Source organism: Xyrauchen texanus, chromosome 19, assembly GCF_025860055.1.
Source record: "Xyrauchen texanus isolate HMW12.3.18 chromosome 19, RBS_HiC_50CHRs, whole genome shotgun sequence".
NCBI lineage: Eukaryota > Metazoa > Chordata > Actinopteri > Cypriniformes > Catostomidae > Xyrauchen > Xyrauchen texanus.
Window position 1 is genome coordinate 28,055,508 of NC_068294.1, and position 27,413 is coordinate 28,082,920.

At 37.0% G+C, this 27,413-nt stretch overlaps 2 protein-coding genes and 2 non-coding genes across 6 annotated transcripts; 3 read left to right on the plus strand and 1 right to left on the minus strand.

The window, feature by feature from the left end:
• Window positions 1-1,712: 1,712 nt before the first annotated feature.
• Window positions 1,713-16,456, minus strand: LOC127660048 (transmembrane 9 superfamily member 2). The gene is made up of 17 exons (XM_052150105.1): window positions 16,168-16,456; window positions 15,919-15,986; window positions 15,738-15,831; window positions 13,821-13,948; window positions 12,952-13,081; window positions 12,649-12,776; window positions 10,590-10,695; window positions 10,420-10,499; window positions 10,203-10,308; window positions 8,356-8,488; window positions 7,976-8,095; window positions 7,040-7,097; window positions 6,788-6,947; window positions 6,071-6,222; window positions 5,861-5,972; window positions 5,582-5,753; window positions 1,713-2,821 (listed from the first exon to the last, which is right to left on the minus strand). The coding sequence occupies exons 1-17, from the start codon at window positions 16,303-16,305 to the stop codon at window positions 2,754-2,756; spliced, it is 1,953 nt and encodes a 650-aa protein (XP_052006065.1). The 5' UTR covers window positions 16,306-16,456; the 3' UTR covers window positions 1,713-2,753.
• A 5,388-nt stretch (window positions 16,457-21,844) lies between these two features.
• Window positions 21,845-27,176, plus strand: rbmx (RNA binding motif protein X-linked). 3 transcript variants are annotated; one of them, XR_007972601.1, is made up of 10 exons: window positions 21,845-21,937; window positions 22,664-22,789; window positions 23,383-23,489; window positions 23,677-23,842; window positions 24,010-24,123; window positions 24,209-24,323; window positions 24,406-24,540; window positions 24,613-24,704; window positions 26,863-26,968; window positions 27,047-27,176. XR_007972601.1 is itself a non-coding variant. In XM_052150110.1 (9 exons), exons 2-9 carry the CDS (start codon window positions 22,681-22,683, stop codon window positions 25,575-25,577), a joined length of 1,155 nt encoding a protein of 384 aa, XP_052006070.1. In that variant the 5' UTR covers window positions 21,845-21,937; window positions 22,664-22,680; the 3' UTR covers window positions 25,578-25,881. The 3 variants fall into 3 exon arrangements, 2 of the variants coding, with proteins under 2 accessions (XP_052006070.1, XP_052006071.1); XM_052150110.1 differs by lacking the exons at window positions 26,863-26,968; window positions 27,047-27,176 and adding an exon at window positions 25,261-25,881; XM_052150111.1 differs by lacking the exons at window positions 26,863-26,968; window positions 27,047-27,176 and adding an exon at window positions 25,261-25,881 and having other exon boundaries at window positions 24,025-24,123.
• On the plus strand, window positions 23,521-23,597 carry LOC127660266 (small nucleolar RNA SNORD61). Its single transcript, XR_007972628.1, has one exon. It is a non-coding gene; the product is annotated as a small nucleolar RNA SNORD61 (small nucleolar RNA).
• On the plus strand, window positions 23,889-23,951 carry LOC127660267 (small nucleolar RNA SNORD61). Its single transcript, XR_007972629.1, has one exon. It is a non-coding gene; the product is annotated as a small nucleolar RNA SNORD61 (small nucleolar RNA).
• Window positions 27,177-27,413: the final 237 nt, after the last annotated feature.

The following is a 27,413-nucleotide window of genomic DNA, read 5'->3' on the forward strand; positions in this document are numbered from 1 at the left end:
TTACTCCCCCTCATGCCATCCCAGATGTGTATGACTTTCTGCCTTCAGCGGAACACAAATATTTCTAGAAGAATTTCAGCTCTGTATGTCTTTACAATGCAAGTGAATGGTGCCAGAACTTTGAAGCTCCAAAAAGCAAATAAAGGCAGCATAAAAGTAATCCATAAAACTCCAGTGGTATCTTTGGAAGGGATATGACGTGTGGATGAGAAACAGATCAATATTTAAGTCCTTATTTACTCTACATCTCCACTTTCACTGTCAGATGTGAAAGTGAAACTAAACAGGCACCAAATGTGACTTTCAGGTGTGAAAGTAAAAGTGGAGATTTAGAGGGAAAGAAGGACTTTAGTATTGATCTGTTTTTCAACCACACCTATTATATTACTTCTACGAAAATGTATTTAACCACTGAAGTCATATGGATTACTTTTATGTTTCCTTTATGTGATTTTTGGAGCTTCAAATGTCTGGTCACCATTCACATGCATTGTATGGACCTACAGAGCTGAAATATTCTTCTAAAAATATTTTATTCGTGTTCTGCAGAAGAAAGAAAGTCATACACATCCGGGATGGCATGAGGATTAAGTAAAAGATGAGAGAATGTTTATTTTTGGATGAACTATTCCTTTCACTTTCCCATTACAGGGTGTGCAATGTGGAGATTTCAGTATTTTGACCAAGAGGGTGAATCATTTAAAACCACTCAAGAACATGTCAAGGTCATAATTCACCCCAAAATCCAAAGAAACAAATAGGACCAAAAATATTTTCCTTTGTGACAATAGAGCTGTTCAGTCATAACATCAGTCGCAACTTGCTTCATACATGCTTCACATTCTTTAATTCTTTTTATTATTTTATTTTTTATTTGTCTTTTGATTTTGGGGTGAAATGTGACCTGGATGTGCTTTTGTGAGATTCATCCAAGATCATTCAATGAGCCAAGGATCTCAGGGTATTTTATTATTATGTTCCCCACTCTCTTACCTCTTGACCAGTGAGAATGGTCAGCTCTATTTAAGAGGGCTTTTCTCGATAAAATGTACATCCTCTCTCTGCAGCGTATGATATTGAATACCCTGACACTGCCAGGGTATATATCATGTTACCATTAAAATGGCATAGGATTAAATATGATGGCTTCATATCTGTTGAAGCACATTTTATTATAGGGATAGTTCACAGAAAAATTACAATTCTGTTAGCATTTGATCAGCGTCATGTTTTACCAAACCTGTATGAAATCATTCTTTTGTGTCTTATTTTTCCTTTTGTTTTCCATGAAAGAAAGGAAGTCATATGGGTTTGGAACAACATGAGGGTTATGAGTAAATGACAGAATTTCATTTTTGGGTGCACTATCCCTTTAACCTCTCTTGTGCACTTAGAGAGGTTAAATCCATACAAAATAGAACAGCTAGTGCTCAATTGAACTATTTCTGGCTGGGATGTTTATAAGTAAACAAAGATTTAATCTGTCAGCATTCATGTGTCAAACAGGTCATTTCTTCTGCTACAGCCAGATATTCCTTTGTAACCAGTAAGTGCTGCAATACGTCACAGGCATTTACAATTTTCTAACTGTTTCTAATGTCTGCAGCACTTAACAACACTGTAGACAATCAGACTTTCAACAGATTTAACCAGCGTCAGCTGAAACATGTAATTACGTTTACTTCAACTGTAACACCAGACTGTTTAAAAAAAATTTAGAGGTAGAAATTTTTGTAATGATGTACTTTATTTTTCTTTCATTTTAACATGGTAAAGAATGTTGATGTATACCTCACAAGACTTGATAAAGCAGTACATTCTGTGGAATTTTAAATTAAAGATATTGGGGGAAAAAATGTGCAGGCATTGTATAATTTTTTTGTGGAATGATCTAGCTGTTTCTGAACTACACATTTAAATAATATACAAAGTATAAAATAACTAAATCTCTCCCATTATTAAGACATTTTTAACTTGTGTAAAAGTGCCTAATAGCAAGATATGTGCTTCATAAACATTCTTCTGTTTCCTTCATTCCATTAAAATTAATTGTCAGTGATAAAACCATAAAAACAAATGGAACTAAACAATTTTGACAGTGACAACAAACTAACAATCATTATTTATATCCACAAATAGATGACATCATAGAGGCTACTGTGATAATTTCACATGCCTAATAAAGTGTCCTGTGATTGATCTTTCAGAGCAAATTATACATACAGATGATATATAAAAAACAAAAAAAGAAATGGACAGGAATAATTTTATTAAATATTCAATTAACTGTATGTCATAACAGAGAGTAGAACATACAGTACATTTGCATTTCAAAATAGACTTTTATATAAAGATATGGGCATCTGCTCAAAGCACTGTGTGTTTAGAAGCTAGAATGTATTCCTAAGCAAAGTGAGACAAATAAAGCACGGAAAAAAAGTCTTTGGCATTCAAACACAGACCTACTGCAGGAAAGTGCGCAAATTAAAGGGGACTATTCACTTAAAATGGAAATCCTGTCATCCTTTACTCATACAGGTTTGGAACCTGAATGACAGAATGTTCATTTTTGGATGAACTATCCCTATAACACCAAGTGAATGACAAACAGTTTAGCCACACACCACCAGTAAAGAAAGGAAGAGAGGTGTTTTCTGATTCTTTAGAAATGTTTTCCTTCATTTCAATGTCTCTACAGATTTCCACCCACTGAAAGCTGTATTAAGATGATATGTTCTCCAAATGTCCTTCCCTTAGTCCACTTTCAGCACACTGTAGATTTTATTTACAAACCAAAAGCTGGCGAAGAAGCCTATAGTACCTGGATGAAAGAAGAAAGGCAGTAATGTTAGATAAGCCTTTGAACTTCAAATAATAGACAGAATCTGATCTTCTCATTTAAATCGTGCCGTCAATCTACATTATAATAAAACTCGAATTGTGTACATTATGAGACAGAACCTCCATTAAAATCACTTTAGAGCGATTATATAAGATAACCATCTGTGAATGGAGCCGTTTCAATGTAGCGAATTGTAGCGGAGACCAAATGAGCAGAGTAAAATGGAGCACAGGATTAAATCTGATCATCACTGGGTGGCAGAGTATGTGTGAGAGGAGCCAATCAACAATAGTTCTGATTTAAATCTGTAGCTTTGGATCTATTTTCAGATGTACAGATGATTCCCAGTCCTCCCACTCACTTTCCACACACGTTCTTTCACTAGGTTAGGGTGAAACAAGCCATTGCATGGGATAGTGTAACCATTATTTTATTACGGGTATAGAGATGGTCTGGTGTACTCAAATCCTGAAAGCATCACAAGCTTTTAATGGCAATCCGGTTATCCTCTGGTTTCTCTGTTGCCTCATATTTTCAGCCGTCAAGCACCTGTGCATGGAAGTTGCTATAACAGCTGTAGCCAGGGACTCTAAAACATCTAGTAGATTCCATGGCAACAAATATATTGTGGCTAATATCCACTCTAAAAACGGATGGACGTGGTTTGCCATTTTTCAAAGCAAAGCCGTGATAGTTGCTGCAATTACACTGGATAAACTTGAGTATTGTTATGGTTCAGTACAAGTTATGAATACTCTATGTGTAGACCTATGAAATGTCAGCACTGTGATAGACTAGTACTGTCAACAAGGAGCTTGGATTAGTGGCTAGAAATAATAAATCAATTAAACAGTAGAGGTTATTGGGATATTTTACATCATAATACTGTATTCATATTCTCATGCTAAGAATCAATATTTGTAAAAATTTTCACATTCATGTTTTAGGTAAAAAAATAAATTAAAAAAGAGACAAGTGTGAAGTGGAAACATACCAGAATTAGGTCAGCAAATACTATTTCTATACAACCAAAATGCAAATGATAAACACACTGGTCCTATTTCCTTGCGTTGTTTTTTTACTGGCACTGACATGCCTATTTTTATGCTAATTCAGTGGATCTCAGATGAAGTAGAGCAGGAAGTTTAGCACATGTTGAACAAAGCACCAACGTCCAATGAAGATGAATGAGATACAAGGGAGTAAAATATTGCAACATCACTTTTAAATTGCAATACATTAAAGCTGAAGTGTGTAATTTCTGCCCTACTAGCGCCACTGAACAGAATTGCAAAAAATTTCAAACAACTCCAAATATACCCCCCATCTGCTGTTGATCGAACAAACAGATAGTTTGCAGTTTGAGAAAATAAACCAACAAATGGCTTACTTATAGCGGTCTCTTCATAATGAAGGAATAGTTCTCCATAAAAAAATCCTCTCATTATTTACTGTCCCTCATACCATCCCAGATGTGTGTGACTTTCTTCTGCTGAACACAAAGATTTTATGAAGAATATCTCAGCTCAGGTCCATACAATGCAAGTGAATGGTGGCCAGAATTATAGAAGTCCAAAAAGCAAAAAGGCAGCATAAAAGTAATCCATAAAACTCAAGTGGTTTAATCAATGTCTTCAGAAGAGATATGATAGGTGTCGGTGAGAAATAGATAAATATTTTTGGTCCATTTTTACTATAAATTCTCCTCCCTGCCCAGTAGGTGGCAATACGCAGAAAGAATGCACATCTCAAAAAACAAAAGTGTAATTTTATAGAAAAAAGGACTTTGAGATTAATAATTTGCACACTTCAGGTTTAAACAATTCAATCACAATATTATTTTATTCCAACCCTGATATTGGATCATCCTGCTGATTCACAGGAAAATACGTGCTATATTTCTACAGTGGATATTTACCTATAATTTGGGGAGGCTGCGAGCACTGAATCAACATGAATAAGTGTTTGTAGATGTTATCTACAGCTGTTTACAGCTATAGGTACTTAAGCCATGGCTGGCAGACAGCTGCCCAGCTTTTGCCACCTCCTCCTCAGCATATCAATGAGGGGAAGCAAGAGAGATTTGATTAAGGCAAGAGGGAGCGCCGCTGTCTTTCAACAACAACACTGATGGATGAGCAGGAATATTTATAAGTGTCCCAATTACCCTCAGCCAGAACACAGTATGACCATTGTTGGGCAGAAAAAAAAACTAAAAAACTAAAACTGGTCCCCTGGCAAACAAAAGCATCAGCATTCTGCAGCATTAAATCCACTCTGCCCTACAAAGATAAACCCAGTAATTGCACCAACACTGAAAATTATCTCTGAACATTGACGTCATGAAAAGGTTGTGGTTCTAGAGAAAAAAGGCCCTAGACTTGGGCAAACATTTACATAACACGTTAAGCATATAAAGTTTTGTCTTTCAGGAACAGGATACAAATCCTACAGCTTTTGAACTGTACATCAAACCTTTTATGACAATACTTTCCCGTATTCACCAGTAGAGTAAACATGATAATCAGCTGTGTGGATAAACTGTGTGTACTAAAGTTATTTGCTCTTAACTGGTTAACAGTGGTATATTGAAATGACTGAGGATGTTTGGTGAAATAATATCACTATATTTATCAATGTTAAAAAGATTAAAATATAACCACTTCAACGTTTCTGCACTAATAGGAGATGGCTTTTCGAGGCTAAAGGCAATTAGATTGTGGCAGACAGACACCATACCTGTAAAAATGAAGAAAATGAGCACCATGATCGTGGTGTATCCAAAGTAGAGTATGGTGCTTGCAGCCCCAACAAGTTGTAGTTTTGAAAAGAAGTAATGTACTGCGTAGACAAAGAGATATGCAGCCGTAAAACCGCTGGTCAGGAATGATCGCCACCACCAGTGATAATCCTGTAAAATAAAAATACGAATAAGATTTAAACAATTCATATTCTCAATAAATGACAAATCCATGTTGTTTGAAAGATATTTTCATACTCATGAATTTTCCCTCTCACCTCTGCACATAAATGGAAATAGCAGAGCAAAACAGTGGCCTCGGAGCAGGTAATGACCAGGATGATGAAGACCAAGAAAAGGAAGCCAAACATGTAATACATCTGATGAGACCTGCAGAGAAACATTTTAAAGCAAAAATATCAGATGGCTAGTATCAACTATTTTCAGATACTGATATGTCAAGAGACATACAAGCTGGCTGACTATACCAAATGCTGTTGAGGATGAAGAAGAGCTGGATAAAGATGCAGCCAAAGGGCAGGATGCCGCCCATGAAGATGCCTGGCACAGGTTTGGTGAAAAAGGACTGCTGAGGAATTTGGCGTGGGATCTGGTTTGTTCGCACTGGTGGCTCAATGCCCTGTTAAAGTAGAAAAATATAAACACCCACGGTAATGATGATACCGTGCATCACACTGTGCCAAAGGAAAAGCACACACAGATGGGAAAAGCAAAAGCAGCTGATAGTGGTACAAGCAAATATTCTGAAATATGTTGAAATGCATAGTCAATAAATAGACAAACATGGTAATTCTGGAGTTTAGGTTTTGAATCTATACTGCTCTTTTCAAAACAATGACCATGCCTGTTATTATGTTAGATCTTCATATTCTTCACACAAAGCAATCATATGGCTTGCAATTGCTTGGAACAACACTGTTCGAAAGAGAGCAGCTCAGACATTCTGCTAAACTTCTCCTTTTGTGTTCAATGGGGGGAAAATAAAGTAATATGGGTTTGGAACAACACAAGGGCATGTGAACAATGACAGAATTTTCATTATAGGGAGAGCTATCCCTTTAAGTCTCAATCTGTAATCCTATAATTAAATGTCACTTGTCTGATTGTCAGGACACCCAATGATACTTTGGAGCTGTTGAAGAACACATAAACAGCTACCGCTCTGCACAAGGAGACATACTCACTGTTTTCTTGAAGCCAAAGTATGCACCCACAAAAGTGAGAGGTACAGAGATGCCAAACCACAGTGCCAGGATGGCCACGAGTGTACCAAATGGAACAGCAGCGGACGAGCCCTCTACCCATAGGATCAGATTCATCAGGAAGAAGTCCACAAATATGATCCTGCAAGAACAACAATTGAATTAAGCTTATGAATCGGTTTTCAGCTAATTTGATCATTTTCATATGATGATGAATGGAGTAAAAAAACATACCCAGGACACAAAAAGGCTGTGAGAAGAACATTGGTTTTCCAGTTTTCACCACCAAAAGCTGATGACATAGAAGAAATGATTTGGTCAGCTATAGAAGCATTTAGTAAAGATTCCAAAAAAATACATATTTAACCAAATACTGAAAAAACTAGTATTATGATGCCTGATCCTTTTCTTTTATTATAGATATCATCATTTATTTTGAGAACAAAATATACAGAGGCCCTCAAAAAGTACTTATGTCACAAGTAAAAAAAAAATGCATGAATGTCATTGAATTAGATCAGAAAATATCAAATGGAGAGGCATTTATTTAAAAAAAAAAAAAAAAGAAAAAAAAAAAAAAAAGCACTCTCAAACAAGCGCTCTTTCAAGCTAAACATTTTTAAATATTCCAGGTTCAATACAAGTTAAGCTCATTCGACAGCATTTGTGGCACAATGTTGATTACCACAAAAATCTATTTAGCCTACCAAAAATCGAGGTTACGTTGAGGCACTTACAATGGAAGTTAATTTTGTGGCGAGTTTAAATGTGAAGCTCATAATTGTACAAAAGGACTTGCATTAATTCTTCTGTGAAAACTCATGTATTATTTGAGCTGTAAAAGTTGATTGAATCATCGTATTTCATGTTTTTTTTAGGGTTTAAGTGGCGTTACGTCATCATGGCAACAAAGTTGTAAAATTGGATATTACACAGAAATAACAGTCAAATGTTAGTAGAAAATGTCTATAGTTAATATGATGAATTCTGGTTTCTCTGCTAGGACATCTGTCTGAGCATCTACTAAAAATCATTTTGGGACCAGGTATTTAAAAAATATATATATATTTTTTTTTACAATAAGTGTCCAAATACTTTTTGGGGCCACTGTATTTGATAATGTCAGACTCAATAAGATTACAAGAATTTACAGAAGAAAAACATCCTTACTCTTATAGAGTCTGGCTGAGACATAGCCAGCAGGTGTGCCCAACAGAACCCACAGTACCACTGCACAGGTCATGAGAGCTCCTCTGTTAGCTGGAGAGAGGAACCCCAGACAGGCCAGCACTAGAGAGAGAAGTTGGATCATCATTTTTGTAGACAGACCATTCATTTATTTTAAGCTATTCACAATTATAACAGTAATGTGTTGAAAAATGATCAAGCCTAAAACTAAACTAATAAAGAATTGGGAAGGTGAGGAAATGTCCCAAAATATCTGCTCAGTTCATCATAAAAAGTGATCGAATGGCTTCAAAAAACTTGGAGTATAGTGCATGAGCTGTATCGATTTATTTTACTGTCATTCTGTTCCAGATAGCACTTACAAAGGGTGATGAAGGTCATGGTGAAGATCTGAGTGCCCTGTCCAAGAAAGACAGACAGGAGCATGCCCATCTTGGGCGGCCTGAACACGTCTCCATGTACTTGCTTCCACCCGGACTCCTCCTGGGCATCTTCCTACAGGTGATATAACAACATACTGTAGATTCAATCACAACCTCAATATGACTTTGTTAAATTATTGTTCCATTGGACATTGTTGTTGATCATGTGAGGTCATTGCAAGTAAACTATTATGGCCAGTTGCCAAACACCGTGATCTAAAGGCCAAGTGTGTACACGTGGTGAATGTCACATTTACAGTTCCCTCAGTGACATTATCTATTCATTGCAGAACAGCTTCTTTCATTTACACCTTGATTGGAGAGCATGGTAAAGTAAGATTACAATATTTTTTACAGTGAAAGTTCACAGAAGCCAAACAATCACCAAATCATAATTATCAGCAACAACATAAGCATGTAAGCTTACATAGGTACTGTTTGCAGCTGGAGGGATCTTAACCCAGTCTGCCTGTGAAAGTCACAACAGAAGTTTCAGTGACTGGAGGTATAGAATGAGAAAACTGATAACACATTTAAAGCTGAACTGTGTAATTTTTTCGATGTTGAAATACTTTCTCATATCCCAGCTTAATACGCAGAGACAACTAGAAGTAAGCCATTTGTAGGCTGAATTCTGTTAAAAGTATAAACACTGAGGCACTATCAAAACATTGTTCTGTTTTTTTGAGTATACCGACCAGCCCAACACAGTGCCATGATTGTTACTTGTACAATTCTGTTTATTAAAGGCACAGAAATTACACACATTTTAAACTAAGAAAACAATGTCAGTTTATTTCTATTTTTGGGAAACCTATTCATTCAAACTGGCCAAAACAAAACAGGAGGCACGTAAATATTGAGCAACTACAGGACACATGAGGATGTTGGTATAATTATGACTTAAAGGGATAGTTCACCCAAAAAATTTAATTCTCTCATCATTTTCTCACATTCATGCCATCTGAGATGTGTATGACTTACTTCTGCTGAACACAAACAAAGATTTTTATAAGAATATCTTAGCTCTGTAGGTCCATACAATGCAAGTGAATAGTTTTCAGACCTTTAAAACTCCAAAAAGTAGATCGTCAGCATAAACATAATCCATCAGCCTCCAGTGTTTTGATCCATGTTTTCTGAAGCAATTCAATTGGTTTTGGGTGAGAACAAACCAAAATGTAACTACTTTTTCATTGTTCATCTTGACAGCAGTCTCCTCAGTGATCATGTTTTCAAGCTCGATTACACTTCCTAGCACCATCTAGCGCTCTGCGCTTGCATCAAGCACTAGAAAGTGTAATCAAGCTTAAAATCATGATCAAGCCCAGAGACTGCAATGACAAGATGTACAGTGAACATTTTGAAATATTTTGGTCTGGTCTCACCCAAAACCAACTAAATCGCTTCAGAATACATTGATTAAACCACTGGAGTCTGACAGATTATGTTTATGTTGACTTTATCTACTTTTTGGAGCTTCAAAAGCCTGATCACCATTCACTTACATTGTATGGACCTACAGAGCTGAGATATTCTAATAAAATCTTTGTCTGTGTTCAGCAGAAGAAAGCCATACACGTCTGGGATGTCAGAGGGTGAGTAAATGATGAGAGAATTTTCATTTTTGGGTGAACTAAACCTATAAACGAACACAATATCTGTAACTGGAAAAACTGGAAGTTTGCTTTCATTGTGCCTGTGTAGGAGTGTCAGTTCTGTTGACAAGAGAATGTGGTGACTATCAATCTCTTATTCTATCTAGATAAAAGGAAATTTCAGTGTACCTGGTCCAGCTGGTTGTACCTGGCAATGTCCTTGTGCAGTGTTCTAAGCATAATCATTGCCACCATGCCAGACAGGAAGAGCACAATAACCAATGAGTTCATGATGCTGAAAAAAATGAATATTTGACATTAAATTGTATGGAGATATATATATATATATATATATATATATTTATTAGACTGCCTTCTTTTTCACCATTGGGAGATATTTGCTTACCTAAACCACTGGATGTTGGTGTGAGGCATGGAAACCAAAATGTAATCCCACCGAGAAGCCCACTTAATGTCAACATTTGGCTTTAAAAAAATAGATAAATAAATAAACTTTTAAACTCTCTTACACCCAATTTCCAACCATCTCCAGATATGGACTCAGAGCAGACTTACTTTGAATTTAACTGAATAGGAGTAGGTCACTTTGAGATTACTGTTGAATTCTGCTGGGATCTCCATGGGAGGGCCTTCGCAAGATTGATCATCACCATGTTTAATACTGTGAACCAAACAGAAACAATTTTATTCCTCTTATCTAACAAAGAGCTACTACTATATTGTAGTTGAGCTACCATTAATTGTGACATTTCATGTGCATATAACAAACATTTACTTTGTGTTCTTATTGAAATATGCTCGCATGCAGATGACTCTTGAGCCTGACATTGTAATTTGGTTGAACAAGAAATCATTTGTGCTTAAAACAGCAACATGGGGCCATCGAATTTGAGAAAGACAAAATCCCCATGAAATCAAAATTGAAGTTTTGTGGCTTTTAGTCAATGTCCCTTAGAGGACAGAGTGAGACTTTTTCTGAAATGGTTTTGCATGCCCTTGCAATACGCTTGTGCGATTGCAATAGGTTGCTTTCCCTCGCAATACATTTATCATGGTTTTACTACTATAACCATATTTTAACCACAATATTCATAGTGAAACCATAATGATAATACAGGAAAACAAAAACTCTGGTAATAAAGGCAGATTTGTTCACTTTCACACATTCAACAAAAATACTGACAATGCACAAGAACCAATGTGTGCAATTTATTTTTCTTTTCTTTTTTCTCTTGCCTTATTTAAACTTTCGCCTTGCACCACAGTGCGTCTTGTGTGTGCAGCTCTCGAAAAATCTTGTTCAAGGTGTCAGGTGCACTCGCAGTGCTTATGTAAACAAGCTGTTCTCTCATGTGAGTGAATTTCTAATGGGCGAAGAGGTTAATTAACATTTACATTTTGGTCTGTTTCTCACACACCATCATATGACTTCAGAAGAATATAAATCTAATGCACGAGTGTTATGGGCGACTTTTAAGGTGCTATTATATTTTTCATTAATTGAAGAAGAAAGAAAATTTAGTTAAATGTATAAAAACCACTGCCATATTTTAACTATGGTTTTACTATAGTCATATTGTAGTAACTATGAAAATTATGTTAAGTAACCATGGTTTCAATACAGTGTATTGTATCCATATCGTAACCAAGGTTTTGAGATTAACCATGGTCATTTTTGTGGTTGCTTCAGTTTTACTACAAATTACATGGTAATTGTAGTAAAACTATAACAACAAAATAATAATTTGTAATTCCTTAGTTTTCATTTTCCTGTATTATTACTATGGTATTACAACGAATATAAAACTTATATAAAGCTTCATACTTTATATGCTATTGTGCTCCTAAAAGCTGGCAAAAACTAAATACAATTTTTTGTAGAACTGTCAAAATTAACGCATACGATAAAAATTAAAAAAAAAGTTAACACATTTTTCTTAATAGTGATTAATGCATTTGCATATGGTATAAACACTTGTGAGATGGGAGGAACCTTTGTAATGTGTGCACGCCGAGTCATCACACTTCACAAACAGAGCCTTTCAACCAAGATGAGCCAACAATCTTAGCATAAAACAGCATAACACGGCATTCCCATTAACATTCTATGGGCAATAATGTCAGAATAATCTCCTATGATAGAGCCACGGAGGTTGACACGAATCATGAATGCAGCTTCACAATTGCTGTAACAATACAAAGCCACAGTCTACCGGCAGATTAATATTGTGGAGGATGAGAGTTTAAGAGATTTAATGCAATGAATATGCATGTGAAAATGAATTCGTTCAATTAGTCAAACTCCCACTTAGACTTTGGGAAACATTTAATAACTCAAATTGGAAAAAAATCGACTGACAATAAAATTTAGTTTTTCTCTTCTGAGAAAATTGACAAAGAAATGTTGATGACTCATCCTGCACTCATGGTATGTCCAAATTTTTGTCCAATCAAATGCTCTCTGTAGCAAATCATGGACCATGGCTGTGACAAACAAAAAAGGGACAACACATGAAGGATAACGGTGCTCTTCAAACCATTTCATGGGGTCTTTAAAATATGACATTAGTTTTCAGAGGCCAAAGGTAGGGTATTTACAGTTGCACAATCAGACCTCTTTGGTTCCAGAGTAGCTGCCACAAGTCGAGCACCATTCCCAGCCTGTTCAACCCCACTGTGGTAAGTTATGGTGATGTCCACATGGTTGAAAAGATAATAAGTGTTCTTCTTGTTGAACTCGGCCTGAAAAAGCAGATGACAAATTAATTGTCCATAAATAAACTGGTCAGCATAAAAAGGCTTCATCTACCCTCAGTATGAAATGTTTTTGTTACTAATATAGTTCTTTTTTAAAACACCCTTTATCCAACAAAATATTTCCACACTGCTAAGAAAGTGATTAAACAAGCTCTCTCACATTGATAACACAGGCATCCTTTGGTTTACCCTCTTGGTTAACAAGACATCCAATTGGAAATCCGGGATTGCAGATTTTCTGATCACCCTCCACAATATAACACCACGTTACAGGCATGTTGTCCACAATCCTGGAAAACAAAAGAGAATAAACCAAAGTTACTGATCTGCTATCTGCAACGTTTAAACATACAATAAAAGAAATGGATTACATACCAAACCCTAAAGTCACAAATCACTATTGTCTTTGTTAACATTTTTTGTGTTCCAACTAGGTCATGCTAATGTCTGAAGGAGAAGAATGATACAACTAAAATAACTTTTCTATTAAGTGACAATATTTGCCTCCTGAATTTGATTTTATGGGGCATTTTTACCTTTATGAAAGCATTTTTTTTTCTAACTACTTAAAACGGAAACTGTTTCTCATTCGGTTATGTCAAATAAGTCAATTTAATAATTGTATTAATAGTAATTCTCAAGATTAGGAATTTATTACCACTTACCCTAAAAATTTAAATCAACATCAACTCATATTTTATGCCATAACATGTTAAACTAGGACTATAATAATAGAATACTAGAACTATACCAAATGTTAACAAATAAAAACAAAAGACATTATTACAAGGGCATTTCTTGGCACCATATTTTTAATTTTAGGGAATATAATATATATATATATATATATATATATAAATATATATATATATATAAAAATATATATATATATAAAATATATATATATATATATATATATATATATATATATATATATATATATTGTTTTTTCCCCTTTATTTCTGGCCGTGCAACTGTGGTTTACATAACTACAACAAAGCACTCCTATGACTCTCTTTGTAGACTTACCAGTGGTGCTGGTAATTCAGCTCCATTCCTCTCTTTAGAAAATCCAACCTTAACTTAGCCTCTTTTTCAGAAGTATCATAAGATTTGGTGCAGACCTTCGTACATGCCTGATCAGCCTTAAATGAAAACTGAGAGGAGAAAGTAAAAAACATATATAGATTTTAAAGGATGATTATCCATTACATCATGGCAAAAAGCAGGAATACATTGTTAACAAACTTGCTTGACAAGTTAATTACAACAGGCACATTGCTGCTGTATAATGGACCCTTTTAAGCAGGGACTAAAAACAGCTCAAAGAACAAAAAAGAAAAACGAAAACTAATGAAATTTTTGGCAGAACGTAACCGAAATTGGGAACAAAGTCCCTTTCAATTGTTCCGGAGTGAAACTATTTTTAAATGTTGGCAACCGGAAAATAACCAGTCAATTTCATTCTGATAATGTTTTTCATGAAACCAAAGGCCAAAGGGTTTATCACAGAACATTTTTCTAATTATACCAATTCCTGTTGCCCAAAAAATGGGGCTTCTATTTTAAGTAGAACATGATAAGCATATGCTTTGATTCAGAAGTTAATTGCTGCATCACACTTGTATTTGGCTTATTGCACATTGTGCTGAAGACCAATATATATAATTACTACATATACATTCATGATTAATCCAGATGCAAGGAAAAATAGAGGTAAATAGCACATTTCTCAGTTGTTTCCAAGTCTTCACTAATTTATTGTTAGGTATGATGCAGATTTGATGCTGCTGAGAAACAGATCTGTAATTTAAATAATAAATGACAATAAAATAAAATAACCAATTTTAAATAATTAAAATTAAATAAATTGCTTATGACACTTGGTCCAAAAGTGCCCAGGCAATGTGTGCGTGTATGCAGGAGAGAAAGATATAGGCTATTCATTGATTTTAGATGGCCAAATGTATTTCTGAAATATTTAAACTATTTTTGAGGATATATTTAATGTTAAGGATGCATTTATTGAAAATATGTTATTGTAAATAGGCTACTGTATACTATGGTTGCTATGATTTCTAAAACTTATATTTTCACTATATTTTGAGTGAGGCAAGTCCCTTATTTTGAGCTTGTTTTTCCAGACCATGTCGCTTGTTTCTTTTGTGAGATCTGGCATCACTGCAGCTGGTTTACCATACACCTTATCACAGAGTACTGTTACTAACCGTTCTTTTATTTTGTTCTACGTCAAAACTGGAAAGAAAAAATACAGTTTCTCTTCAGAACAATACAAAATGAAACCATTTTGTTTGTAGTCCCTTCTTTTAACAGAGTGTGATGATGCATTAGTTTCTGCATTTTTTAGCAGCGTACCTCTAGCAAAATGTATAATATTTAAAAAAATATATTAGTGTAAATTTATAACTCTAAACTTCGTATTACATTACCCTGTAATACAGTTGAAAAAATTTATTAATCACAGCTGCGATTAGGTTTTTAAGTGGCATTTACAGTGGCATTTTTCTCTTTGCTGACAACTGTAATCCACCACTTTCTAGTTTTTTCTTCTTTTGGAAAGCTGTGAAAGCTTAATAGTGGATTTTTGCTGTTGGAGCAAAAGGGTAAGCAAAAATTATATTTGCTGTGGTCTCCTATTCCTCGCTATACAAGTTTACCCTGTTACCATTTACTTCTGCATTCTAAAAAGTAGGTATAGCTGCAAGCCTGAGATTTCAATTATAATTAAATAAGGTAGGAAACATGTGTGTCAATAACATTTACATCAGGTAAAACTTGACAGACAAGACGTGTTGGCAGCTCATTATGTGAAGAGTGTATGGCCTAATCTTCAAAAGCCCCCTGAAACAAGAACATCTGAACACAATAGGTGAATAGCCAACTAGAGGAATCGGCTGTTAAGCCATTGAGAGTAAATACAAATACCTTGTATGGGGATGTCTCTATTCTTTCTCCAAATAACACTTGACCAAGGTTCTCTGAAGGTCTTCTTTCATTTTTATCTTTGCAGAAATCAAACCTAAAGCAAAGGGAGTTTCAAGACTGATCAATCATTGTATTGAAATGCCGATATAATGAACCTTATAATCTGACTTAATGTACTTACGCATCATACTCAAAAGGGAGGACTGATTCCACAGAGTCTAATCTGTTCACAAATAGCTGGATCTCGGTCTATAGCAATGACAGAGAAGGTAATGCAGAGGACAATTTATTCATACATCATAGACATTTAAAAAAAAAAAAAAAGAAAAAAAAAAGTGTGTAATTCCAAAATTCATTCTTTATTTTTGTTATGAGGTAACTGGCCGGATAAGGTAATAAAAACTATAACAATAAAGCAATAATTCCTCACCTGACATTCCCCCGGAACGCCTTCAGATACATTTTCACAAAAACTGACTGGTGCTAAACCCGGAAGATAGAATCCACAGCAGGAGCTCACTGCTAGTAAACTCAACAATAATATAAAACACGGATCCGGTGAATTCATCTTTTTTCTTCCCAGTTTGCTAAATACAAGGTTTCCAGGTACACTCTGTCGGAGAAAAGCATACAACTAACCGGCGACAGGACACATAAAATAAGTCTCCAAGACAACGTGCTGGAAGCTGCCACAGACTCAAAAGATACGTTTCACTGTAACTTCCTCATTGCGTGTGTAACCCCGCCCCCTCGTGACTCCACCTCAAATTCCTTCACATCCTTTTCAGTTGACGCACAAACTCTGGCTTTGTCTCGTTCGGAAGGATGCGTCCTCAACAGGTCGCATTTGTCGGCCGCATACGTCATCGAGGCTCGTTTCATTTTTTAATTTTTTTTTATTGGAAAAGCAGAAAAGGTTAACGATTTTCTAAATGTAAGTGCATATACATAAAAGGTATTGACAATAGATAAAAAATAAGAAATAAAAAAAAGCCTCGATGACGCATGCGGCCGACAAATGCGACCTCCGGAGGACGCATCCTTCCAAATGAGACACGGCCACTATCTGGATAAGAAACAGCGGTCAAAAGAAACCTATTAACATCTTGCTTTCACTGGTGCATATTCATTTGTATTTCACCAACGCGTGGGCCTCTAATCTGCATGGTTGGGAAAGTTAAATTTGGAGACAGCATAGGAATGCTGGATGATGATGATGATATTATATGCACACACACAAACACACACATGTGTATATACATATATATATAGAGAGAGAGAGGTCTAAAAGTCTGAGACCAGGAGTGAAATGAATATACAATTTCTTTCTTGCAAATAATTTTTGCTTATTTGATTAGTATAATCAAATAGTATAAATATAGTGCAGAATATATATTTCATATTCAATTTTTTTACCTTTCAGCTAGATTTCACTTTAAATTTTGAATCTTAGACTTTCAAAGTTGTCTCAGAATTTTGGACCCCAGTGTGTGTGTGTGTGTGTGTGTGTGTGTGTGTGTGTGTGTGTGTGTGTGTGTGTGTGAATATTAACAAATAAACAAAACAAATCAAACAAAATTAAGTTGTGCAATTTCTCTTTTAACATTCTCTTCCATGGATAATTTCTAAATTGGACTGGAGCTTGTGCAGACATTGCCATGAATGTTAATCATACAAGTGGTTTGCAACATTTTAACTCCCAAGTTTCCCCATGGATTTATTTATTGACCCGTTGGTTAAACAAAGAGATAATCCCACCCCCAACTCAAGCCATTACCCTGCGATCTTTTACTTCCACGTTCCAAAACCCATGTGAAAAATATGAAGATAAATCAGTAGAAAAACTTGAGAGCTTGTATATTTGGATTTGAGAACTTGTACAATAAATATTTGGACATTTCAACTGAAATTTACACTCACAGCACCGATGTGAACAAAAGTTGAATGTTGCAATCTGAACTCACAGAAAATTATTCAAAATAATTTATCTTGAAGAAATATGATAATTTCATGTATGAGACAGTTTACTGTGTCTTTGCCATGTAAGAGATACAAATCAGTGAACACATTCTATTTTAGCATGTAGAGGTGTCTTGTGGACGGTGCTCTGGCCTGTAAATGACAGTTCATGACTGAATGCATCAGTTCTGGTGTGTTTGATTCACTCCGTTCAGGGGGCCACACATGCAGTTTCCACAGCTTGGGCTAGGGATGCCAGATTGTGTCTTGTGCCTGAGAGAGGAGATCCCTCCTAAGGTATTTCCCATGGTGGGCTGTACAGCATCTCTATAATTTCTGGAAACCATGACTGGTTGGGCCTTTTCGGCGCAACCAATAGAATCGTTGTCCTCTCGGACTTTGCAAATAACAGAGTGAATCAGACACACCAGGGGTAAATGCATTTTTGCGGCAAATTGTGGGCCATTGCGCCTGCTCCCAGCATGGCTTGGACTTCAAGTACCAGAGGGGACATTGAGTACTCCCCACTGAGGCAAATAGATTGATTTCTGCTTTGGCAAATATTTCCCAAATCCTCAATATAGTTTGAGGATGAAGTCTCCATTCGCTCGGTATCACACTTGGCGTGACAATAGATCCGAGCTGTAATTCAGGCGGCCTGGTACAGATGTCACTCTCAAGGAAAGGAGATGATGCTCGCTCCATAGGATGAGGTGATGCGTCAGTCTCAACAGTGGCAGTGAATTAATTCCACCTTGGTGGTTAATATATGCCACAACTGTCATGTTGTCTGAGCGAACCAGGACATGACAGTTCTGACTGAAAAGCCTTTAATGCTAGGAATGCAGCCGATAGCTTTAGGCGGGTCATGTGCCACGCTTTCTTCACATGTCCAGGTGCCGAAAGTCAGGCTTCCATCGCACACCGCCCCCCAACTTGTGTTAGAAGCATCCTTAGTCACCACTTTCCACCTGACAATTTGCCTCAGCGCGACACCTCGCTAGTAAAAGGCAGGAGCTGTCCAAGGTGCTAAAGCATCTATACAGCGGTGTTATATAGTGATGAGGATGCACCCACTGAAGAGGTCTCATGTGTAAGAGACCTAATGGATGATGGCAGATGCCAAATTGTAGAATGGTAGAATGGCCTGAACGTGCTCACTTGTGAGGTGCGTGCACACACTTGTGGAGTCGAGGCAGACTCCCAAAAAAGGAGATGTGTTGGCTGGGGGAGAGCATGCAGCTCTCATGCCGATCTGATGGCGGGATGTGCCAGCATCCACCAGCGATGCGTCAAGCAGCGAGGCGGAGTGATGATCGCCGGAGCACTGCAGGGGATTAGAGAGTCTTATCGCTGACTCATGTATATTGACGGTGAAGGGTAGAGTGCTTTTAGGTAAGAGATGATCGCTGTCTTGATGGTGTTTGTGCCCCTGCTTTTATAGTGGACAGCTTTGTGACAAAACAGGTAGGGCTTAAACACCACAGCCAATATTAAAATTTTGGCATGATTGTAGAGAGCTTTCAATTAGGTTGTATAAGAAGGCACTCCCCATATGCGTGAATAAACGCAATGTCAAGTGTTCTGAGTCGTAAGGGACCCCCAGTTAACACGATCCATATAATTGGCATACGTAGGCATCAACCAATAAAATGTCTTCATTGCCCCCTCCCCACCAAACACCAGACTTGCTCTCTCGGATCAGGATTTTTGTACTACAAAAAGGAATTATATATTAATGTACCAAGTTAGAAGGTCCCCTGTATAATTAATAGCATTAGCTGAGAGAATGTTTTTCATATGTATGCAAAATGGAAATTATTTATAATTAATATTTTGAATTAAATCGGAATCTGGAAATCTTTATCAATATCCAACCCTACTGGGCATTGATAAAGGGATGTTAATAGAACAAACTAATACTAATTGATCAGTAATAATCAATATTAATGATAATGATATTTAGTCTTTGGTACACGTCTGGTTTTGTGTCGATGAAGCAGGCCCGCCGTCGGGGGGGTCCAAGGCCCTGGGGGGCCTTGCAATGGTCTATGGTTGACCCTTAATGGGATCAAGTACAACAATTTACTTAATGACTTATATAACCGAAAATAGAATGTATATGCATTTACATGATAAATACATTAATTTTTATCATTAAAACACGTTTCACCTTGTCATCTGATTCTAATCCCCATCCCCCGCTGTTATTGTGTAAATGGTGCGGTCGAAACACCTGTCCAATCAGATAAACACACACGAAATGCATTGTGCAGCTAATGTAAAGCGGGGAATGACTAGAGAGTCAAAATGCCTCACCAACTTTCTAATTAAAAACAAATTACATCGCAATTGTCCTGCTGTGTAGGCAGTAGGGATGTAACTGTTTCAAGGTTTTACAATGTAGGCCTACCTCGGTTTTAAAATGGATGGTTATTATACCGCTGAAATCTTCACAGATTTTTTCAGAACTTTTCTAAAATCCTAAACAGTTTAATTAAGACAGAATCTGCGATATTTACACATCATCACATAAACTTGGGCTAGATAAAATACATCTTTAAATTGCGTCTTCCTCATGTTGCATTTGACTGTCACTCAATTTTAAAGGTGACGTGCAGGTGTCGTGAGCGATGCGCATCACGAGCACATCAGAAGTCCTGCACGAGCGCAACATATACAAACCGGGCGAGCCTGAACCTTTATTTCCGCTGTCTGGGATTACTTGTAAAAGACCCACGATGCACCATCAATGTTGATGGCTACCCAGTCTGTACAGTGTGCTGCAAAAATGATCGGCTAAGGCGGGAAAAACTTCAAACCTTAAGCATTTGCGGAGATGAATGTATGTGGAATTACAGTAGGCCTATAGCCTACACGGGATAATAGCCTACATTATAGCCCGTTTCATAAAAATACAAGATTCAGTGTGGTTTTACTTGATGTGAAATGACTAGTTAGGCTAAAGTTATGTTTATGCTTTCTGTCACATTCACAAATGCAGCAAACTAATTTAAAACCTCGTTGAACACTACGATGTGCCAACTGTTCTGTGCAGCGCAACAGTAGGCCAATGAGTTTGATAATACTAATAATATGTTTTATTTGTAAAACATTGTGCTAAATAGGGTTTACAAAATGCATGGCTTTTGGTGTTCAGGAAATTGACATTGACCATATGAATGCAAGACATTGACAGTGAAACTGTGGCAGAAATTGTCAGTATTGGAAAAAATACCAAAAAATAAACTGCTCATGAATCATATATTTTCAGTAGGTATTGTAGAATTGAACTAAATCACATATGCAAAAAATTACTGAATGCATGCAAATGCATATTTGAAGTGTTAACCTGGGCAATAATCATTACAAATGATTGCAATTAAATGTAACATATAATAAAATTAAATTAACAAATATTTTTAGTTATAATCATCTGACTACTGTATATGTTTCTTTTTCTTTGTGTATCTTGTCGGGTTAAGAGAGTGTCCTGATGTTCAAGATCAAAAATTAAAAGATTAAAGTTGAAGAAATCCAAAATTAAATTCAAGAATTGGTTATAACCGAAATATGTATCTGTGTTTTTATCAGAAATAGCCTATTTTATAACAAAATATAGAACTGGTTTTAATATTATCAATGCACATAAATAACGCGAAACCGTAATACCATGGTAATGTTTTTGACGGTTATCATGCCGTTATACCCCTATTGTGCAGCAAAGACGGTCCACCTGCACTTGATCCACGTGTGCGCAGTTTGATTGACATCAAAAACAGCCCCTTGATGACAGCCTTCCCTGCTTTTTTCACAGCCATTGGATAATTTCTTTTTATTGACTATTTTGATTTGTTTCCTGTGAGATATTGAGTTTATAGTGACTTTGCTGTTGTAAATATTACTGTTGCTACTCTAGAAAACAACATTCTTTAAAAATAATAATATATTTTAGCAATTATTTAGTAAAAAATAAAAACAGTTACCCTGAAGCCCTTGATGAAGCCTTGGTCCTGATGGTACTGTGTGAGAATATCCGACAAAAAATGTTGGGAAACATGTAAATGACTTAATAAAGTGCAGCTTGCAAAAACAACGACAGGTGGCGTAAGAGACTTTTTATAGTGTTAAATAGCACAATCCTACCATAGAGTAAGTGATTGTACTGGGCGGGACGAAACACACGAGACTCATAAAAACTAGAAGACCCTTTTGTTTCTGTCTGTCGTTTCGAGGATAAGGTGAGTACAGTAAGAATAGCTAAGAGTTAATAACATAGATTACGATTTCATCATGCATACGTTTTTGCTTAACCGACGAGTCTTGCTGTGCACGTCCATTTTAAATACCCCCATTTTCTTCCTCAGCCACATATAATCAATTTTAACTGGCGCGATGGTAACTGAAAATGGCCTCGTGTAGGTGTCAGGAGATGTTTTCTGAATGCACATTTCAAGCTAACTAGCACCATTTTGAACTTGCTAAACGCACGCGTTTTCGCTGATGCGTTTTAATCATGCATGGTTTTGTCGTAATGTAGCATAGCTTAGGCAAGTGACCTGAAGAGGTATCCCACTGTTGAATCTGTTAGTAGCATTGTAATATTAAACGTCCGCCATTTTGTGGAGCATGGTTTAAAAAGTCGTTTCAAAACCAAATGCCATTCAAACTGACTGAACGTTTTCGCATGCGTCTCTTCTGAAACGCCCAACCTTATGACTAGTGCTCGCATGTAAGCAGGACCAATGTTAGCCAAGCAGGGCCGATCAGCAAATCTTTGTTGGGGCATTTGAAAGATTTAAAATAGTTGTTATGCTATCAAAAATATTTTCACATTCACTTAGATTGTGGAACAACGTGTATTGACACTTTTTTTTTTTATTTTTTTTTATTTTTTTTTTTTTTTTGCATCTTGCATGTTAAATGTACTGTTCTTTCGTAATGCAGAAATGTGTCTCTCCCCGTAGTTGAAATAGTGGTAAATATGGCGGAGGCAGACCGACCAGGGAAGCTGTTCATCGGTGGCCTCAACACTGAAACTAGCGAGAAAGTCCTTGAAGCATATTTCAGCAAATTCGGCAGAATAGCAGAAGGTAAACGCTGGTTTATTATGGACTAATGCAGGATATGAAGTGTATTTATCCAAATTGGCCTACACGTAGAGATCAATGGGACTATACCGTGAGCACGTGTGCTATTTAAATTATAGGTGCACGCAGTAAAGACATTAAATTGTAATTTTGCAATGCATGGAAGAAAATCATGACCACTTACATTATCAGTAACCTTAAAGTTGTTTTATTCTACATGGAGAGGGTCCGCACATGGGGGCTGCCATGTTCGAATCACATGACTAACCGAATACTTCTCATAGTAACTGTCCTGTTATTGGACACTTTCACTCATTGATTAAAGTAATCTTGGCTGACTGCAAATAATAAATTTCTACAATGGCATCTGAAACCGAAAACTATTGATTTCTTTTTTTTTTTTAAATGTTGCTGTATCCAAGCCAATAAGTGTCGGTGTAAATCTAAAAGGACACAAAGATAAGTTACAGAGTGCACCTCTAATTAGTAAGTTGAGCAATGATTAAAATTGATTGGCTCAAGTGAAAATTGTCATTGTCCTTTTTATGGTGTAAATGGACATGAAATGTGACCAAATGTTTCTTTTTATTTTGTAGTTCTGTTGATGAAGGATCGTGAAACAAACAAATCTAGAGGTTTCGCCTTTGTAACTTACGATAATCCGGGTGACGCAAAAGATGCTGCAAGGGAAATGAATGGAAAGGTAAGTACTAGTGTGAACTTCTTAAATGTAAGCTGTGATGATGGATTGTGGAAGTGATCTACTGGAACTGATGTAGTCCATATTTGTCCTCTAAGAAGTTCTGAGCTTAAATGTACAGACATGTGTGCTTTTTTTTTTTCTTAAATTTTTTTTATGATGCATTTATTTGTATTTTATTTTTTTTAAGCCCCTTGATGGAAAGCCTATTAAAGTTGAACAGGCCACAAAACCCCAGTTTGAGTCTTCAGGACGTCGCGGTCCACCACCAGTTCATCCACGGAGTCGTGGCCCTGCCAGAGGTCCACGAGGGTCCAGAGGCGCACCAAGTGGAATGCGGGGACCGCCAAGCAGAGGTATGATTCAGAATTTTATAAACTCAAACTGGATTTATTTTTGTATGCCATGATGATACTGTTTTGATGATCTGTTTGAACTGATTGTCCTCTAAGAAGTTCTGAGCATATTATTGATATTGCATAGTTTCTGACAATAGATTATCAAGGTAACATAGGAATTGTAGAACCCTATTTTAAAGGTATGTCGTCCAGAGGCCCACCAATGAAGAGAGGCCCCCCAGTGCGGAATGGAGGCCCTCCACCCAAGAGATCTACATTATCAGGGCCAATGGGCAGATGTGAGTTTCCTTAATGCATTATTTGTTGTACTCGAGTCATATCTTTTGAGCAATGGATTCATCATTCTCTCAATGTATTGAACAGCTCCAGTGTCAAGGGACAGGGATCCATATGGTCCTCCTCCACGCAGAGAATCACTGATGTCAAGGAGGGATGATGGTCCTCCATTGCGTGATGACCACTATAGTATTAAAGACAGGTGGGCTGACATGTAAAAGCAGGATTGATACAGTGTTGGGCTGTGTTCAAATAAAAATAAAACCACTGGTCATGTTCTATAGTTATTCCAGCCGTGACTACATGAGCTCACGTGACTCCCGAGACTATGCTGCTCCACCACGAGATTACCCATACCGGGAGTATCCGAGCCATTCCAGTTCCAGAGATAATTATGGGTCAGGGTCCAGAGGTTACAGGTGTGTTAACTACAACGGATATCTGAAATTATAATTTCTTGAAAATTGTATCTAATATTTTTTGTCTCTTAGTGATCGTGATGGCTATGGTGGTGGACGAGAGCCCAGGAGTTACATGGAGCGATCGAGTACAGGCTCCTATAGAGACCCATATGATGGTTACGGTAAGATTAAACCTTTTAGTGTAGTGAAAATGGGTTTGGGGCTCCACTCAAATTGCCTGTTATGTGCCTGAAAGGGCTGCCTTGTATGATTGCCTAAACAGTGGAAACATCAAACGCGGCGTCTTTTCATCCTGGGTGTTCCAGTCTCAAAATTGCACCATCAAGGAAATTCTTGCAAGCTTTTTGCCCCTCCACAATTTTTTTTTTTTTTGTGTCTGTCAGTCCAGTAACTGTCTAAACAACCAGCGATCCAGTGCCCAAGCTACAATTTAACCTCTGGAATTCAGTACAAAAGGAAAAAGCATTTACTCAACAATGGCGTGCTAAAGGGCTCTTATTGAACAATATTGTCGCCCCTGCAGTTCCTTTAGTTTAGTTATTTTTGTTAAGTACCACCCAGAACCAGAGAGACACAAATTTTGCTCTTGCCCCTTTTGGGAAGTTTTTAACCTCAAACTAGACATACATGTGGCACAAATTTAGAGAAATGGGCACTTGACAATGCAAAATATGTTTAATTTAATTTTGCCAATTACATAACCCGTTGACCCTGCAGGTAACTCACGCAGCGCCCCACCCTCAAGGGGTCCCCCTCCGTCCTACAGTGGGAGTGGTGGAAGCAGTCGTTATGACGACTATGGCAGCAGTTCCCGGGATGGATATGGCAGTCGTGACAGTTATCCCAGCAGTCGGAGTGACCCATACTCTGGTAGTCGTGGTGAGCGACCGGGTAGGCAAGAGCGAGGACCACCTCCCCCACTCAATCGAGGCTATCCTCCTCGTGAATACAGAAGCTCAAGCCGTGGGGCGCCCCGGGGTGGTGGACGCCGAGGCGGTCGCGCAGATAGAGGAATGGGCAGGAGCCGATACTAAAATGGATTCTGGTGGAATAATAATGTACAAATTCTTTCGTTGAGACGTTCAAAAACTTCACACACAAAAAAAGCGTCCTTTTAAACTCTGGATTTTGAGCTTCAGTTTCAAGCTGTACCCAAAGTTGTGAAGGTTTTTTTTTTTCCCTCCCCTTTAAATGCAAAGTTTCTTTCCCCATGCCCATATCCTATTTAATGGTACTGTTGCAAATTGAAGTGTGTTCATTTTTTGTATACTAGTGATGTTAAACCTGCAATGCCCTGAAGTATGGCTTTCATTTACCAATAAAGTGTTTTTATTCAAAGTTCTTGAGCAGCACTACTATTCAAAGGAATATTAGAAACTATGAAGCATACATGCTATCAATTCATCTGTTTGTTTTCCATGATGGCACCCCAAATGGCACTTTAATGATCAAATTTAGATGCAAATGCAAAATATTCATGTAGCCATGATTGTTCAAATTGTTGGGGACAGGACAAATGTCACTTTTTCCAAACTCTCCTGGTGTAGTTTTCCTCAGTGCAAATGGATCCTTCATCACAAAGCCTAAGAATTGACGGTTTGCATCGACCAATCCAAAGACAACCAAAATTCAAGAAACTATTCAGCACCACAGATAAAACCTGTCAACAGCTGGTAAGCAAAGCAAACCCTTTTGTTCTGGTATAAGTGAAGTCTCGGTCGTGTGATTTGCAGCCTAAAGGTTAGTGTAATTGCCCTTAGTCAAACGTCGTCTTTGTTGCCTGGGTGTACAAATGCAATCCTGCTATCTGAAACTTTATTTCGTATATTTTAACAAAACCTTCGCTCTGCCTGCAAAGGAATCTATGGCCCCCAACCAATGGATCACTGAGTTTAGGAGGTCTTAGTCTCAGAAAAATCAGCTTCAGATTCTGTTGCACTAAAAGGAGAAAAATGTCTGGATTTTTTTGCCCCGTCATCACATTTCACTTTCAAATGAGAAATTGCCCTTTTATCTACTCAAAGGATCTAAACCTACAGCACCAAGTATACCACATAGCTGCAAAACTTCAAACTTCATAATGGAAATCTTTTGAAATGGTAGTAAATTCACTTAGTGTTAACAAAAGCCAGAGTCCGCTCCAAAGCATGCCAAATGTAACAAAGGAGACCACATGGAGAGATACAGCACTCTATCAACAAACTGGACAACCTGTCAAATTGGATTATTTGATTAGTTTTTTTTTCTTATATATAAAATATCCCCCCATCCCCCATTCTCAGCTATGTTAGTTTTCTGATTGTAATTCTCTTGTTGCAGGATGAGTGGAGGAAATGGAGTCCGATTGTAATCGTTCATTGCTGATCAGCACCTGTTGGTTAATGGTGAATAATAGGCTACATGATAAAGATTGTGTTTTAAGCAGGTATGCTTTTTCTCAAAGCCCACATATTTGCATTGTGATGCATTTCCATGCAACTATTAATTTTGTTGTTTTATCTAGATCCAGATTATTGTGGTATGTTGGCGATCGATGGATCAGTCAGGCTGAAGTCCTTGAAAGGAAGTTGTAGTGGTTCTACAAATAAATTGTTTTTGACAATTCTACCAATAAATGCTCAGTTGAATTTAAATGTGTTTTGGATTTTTTTCAATATAGCTTATTGCTCATCAGTTATATTGAGAAAACATAATAGTGCTGTATTCCTATGTTCATTATGACAACATCTGCATACTAGCTAATTTAATGAGGAAACGTTATTGAGCCATAGGAATAAACCTCATGGCAAAGATATTAAGTACTGTAACTGATGATAAATGTTCAAAGAGGCCTTGTATTGATTCTATGGCAGGCGTCCGCTGGAGAACTT

Coding starts and splice junctions, on each gene's coding strand:
- LOC127660048 (XM_052150105.1), bottom strand. CDS start 16,305: ATGAATTCACCGGATCCGTGTTTTATATTATTGTTGAGTTTACTAGCA. Junction 6,948..7,039: donor ACAGCCTTTTTGTGTCCTGG/GTATGTTTTTTT, acceptor TTGTTCTTGCAG/GATCATATTTGTGGACTTCT. Junction 5,754..5,860: donor ATTTCCATTTATGTGCAGAG/GTGAGAGGGAAA, acceptor TTTATTTTACAG/GATTATCACTGGTGGTGGCG.
- rbmx (XM_052150110.1), top strand. CDS start 22,681: ATGGCGGAGGCAGACCGACCAGGGAAGCTGTTCATCGGTGGCCTCAAC. Junction 24,324..24,405: donor CACTATAGTATTAAAGACAG/GTGGGCTGACAT, acceptor CATGTTCTATAG/TTATTCCAGCCGTGACTACA. Junction 24,541..24,612: donor TCAGGGTCCAGAGGTTACAG/GTGTGTTAACTA, acceptor TTTGTCTCTTAG/TGATCGTGATGGCTATGGTG.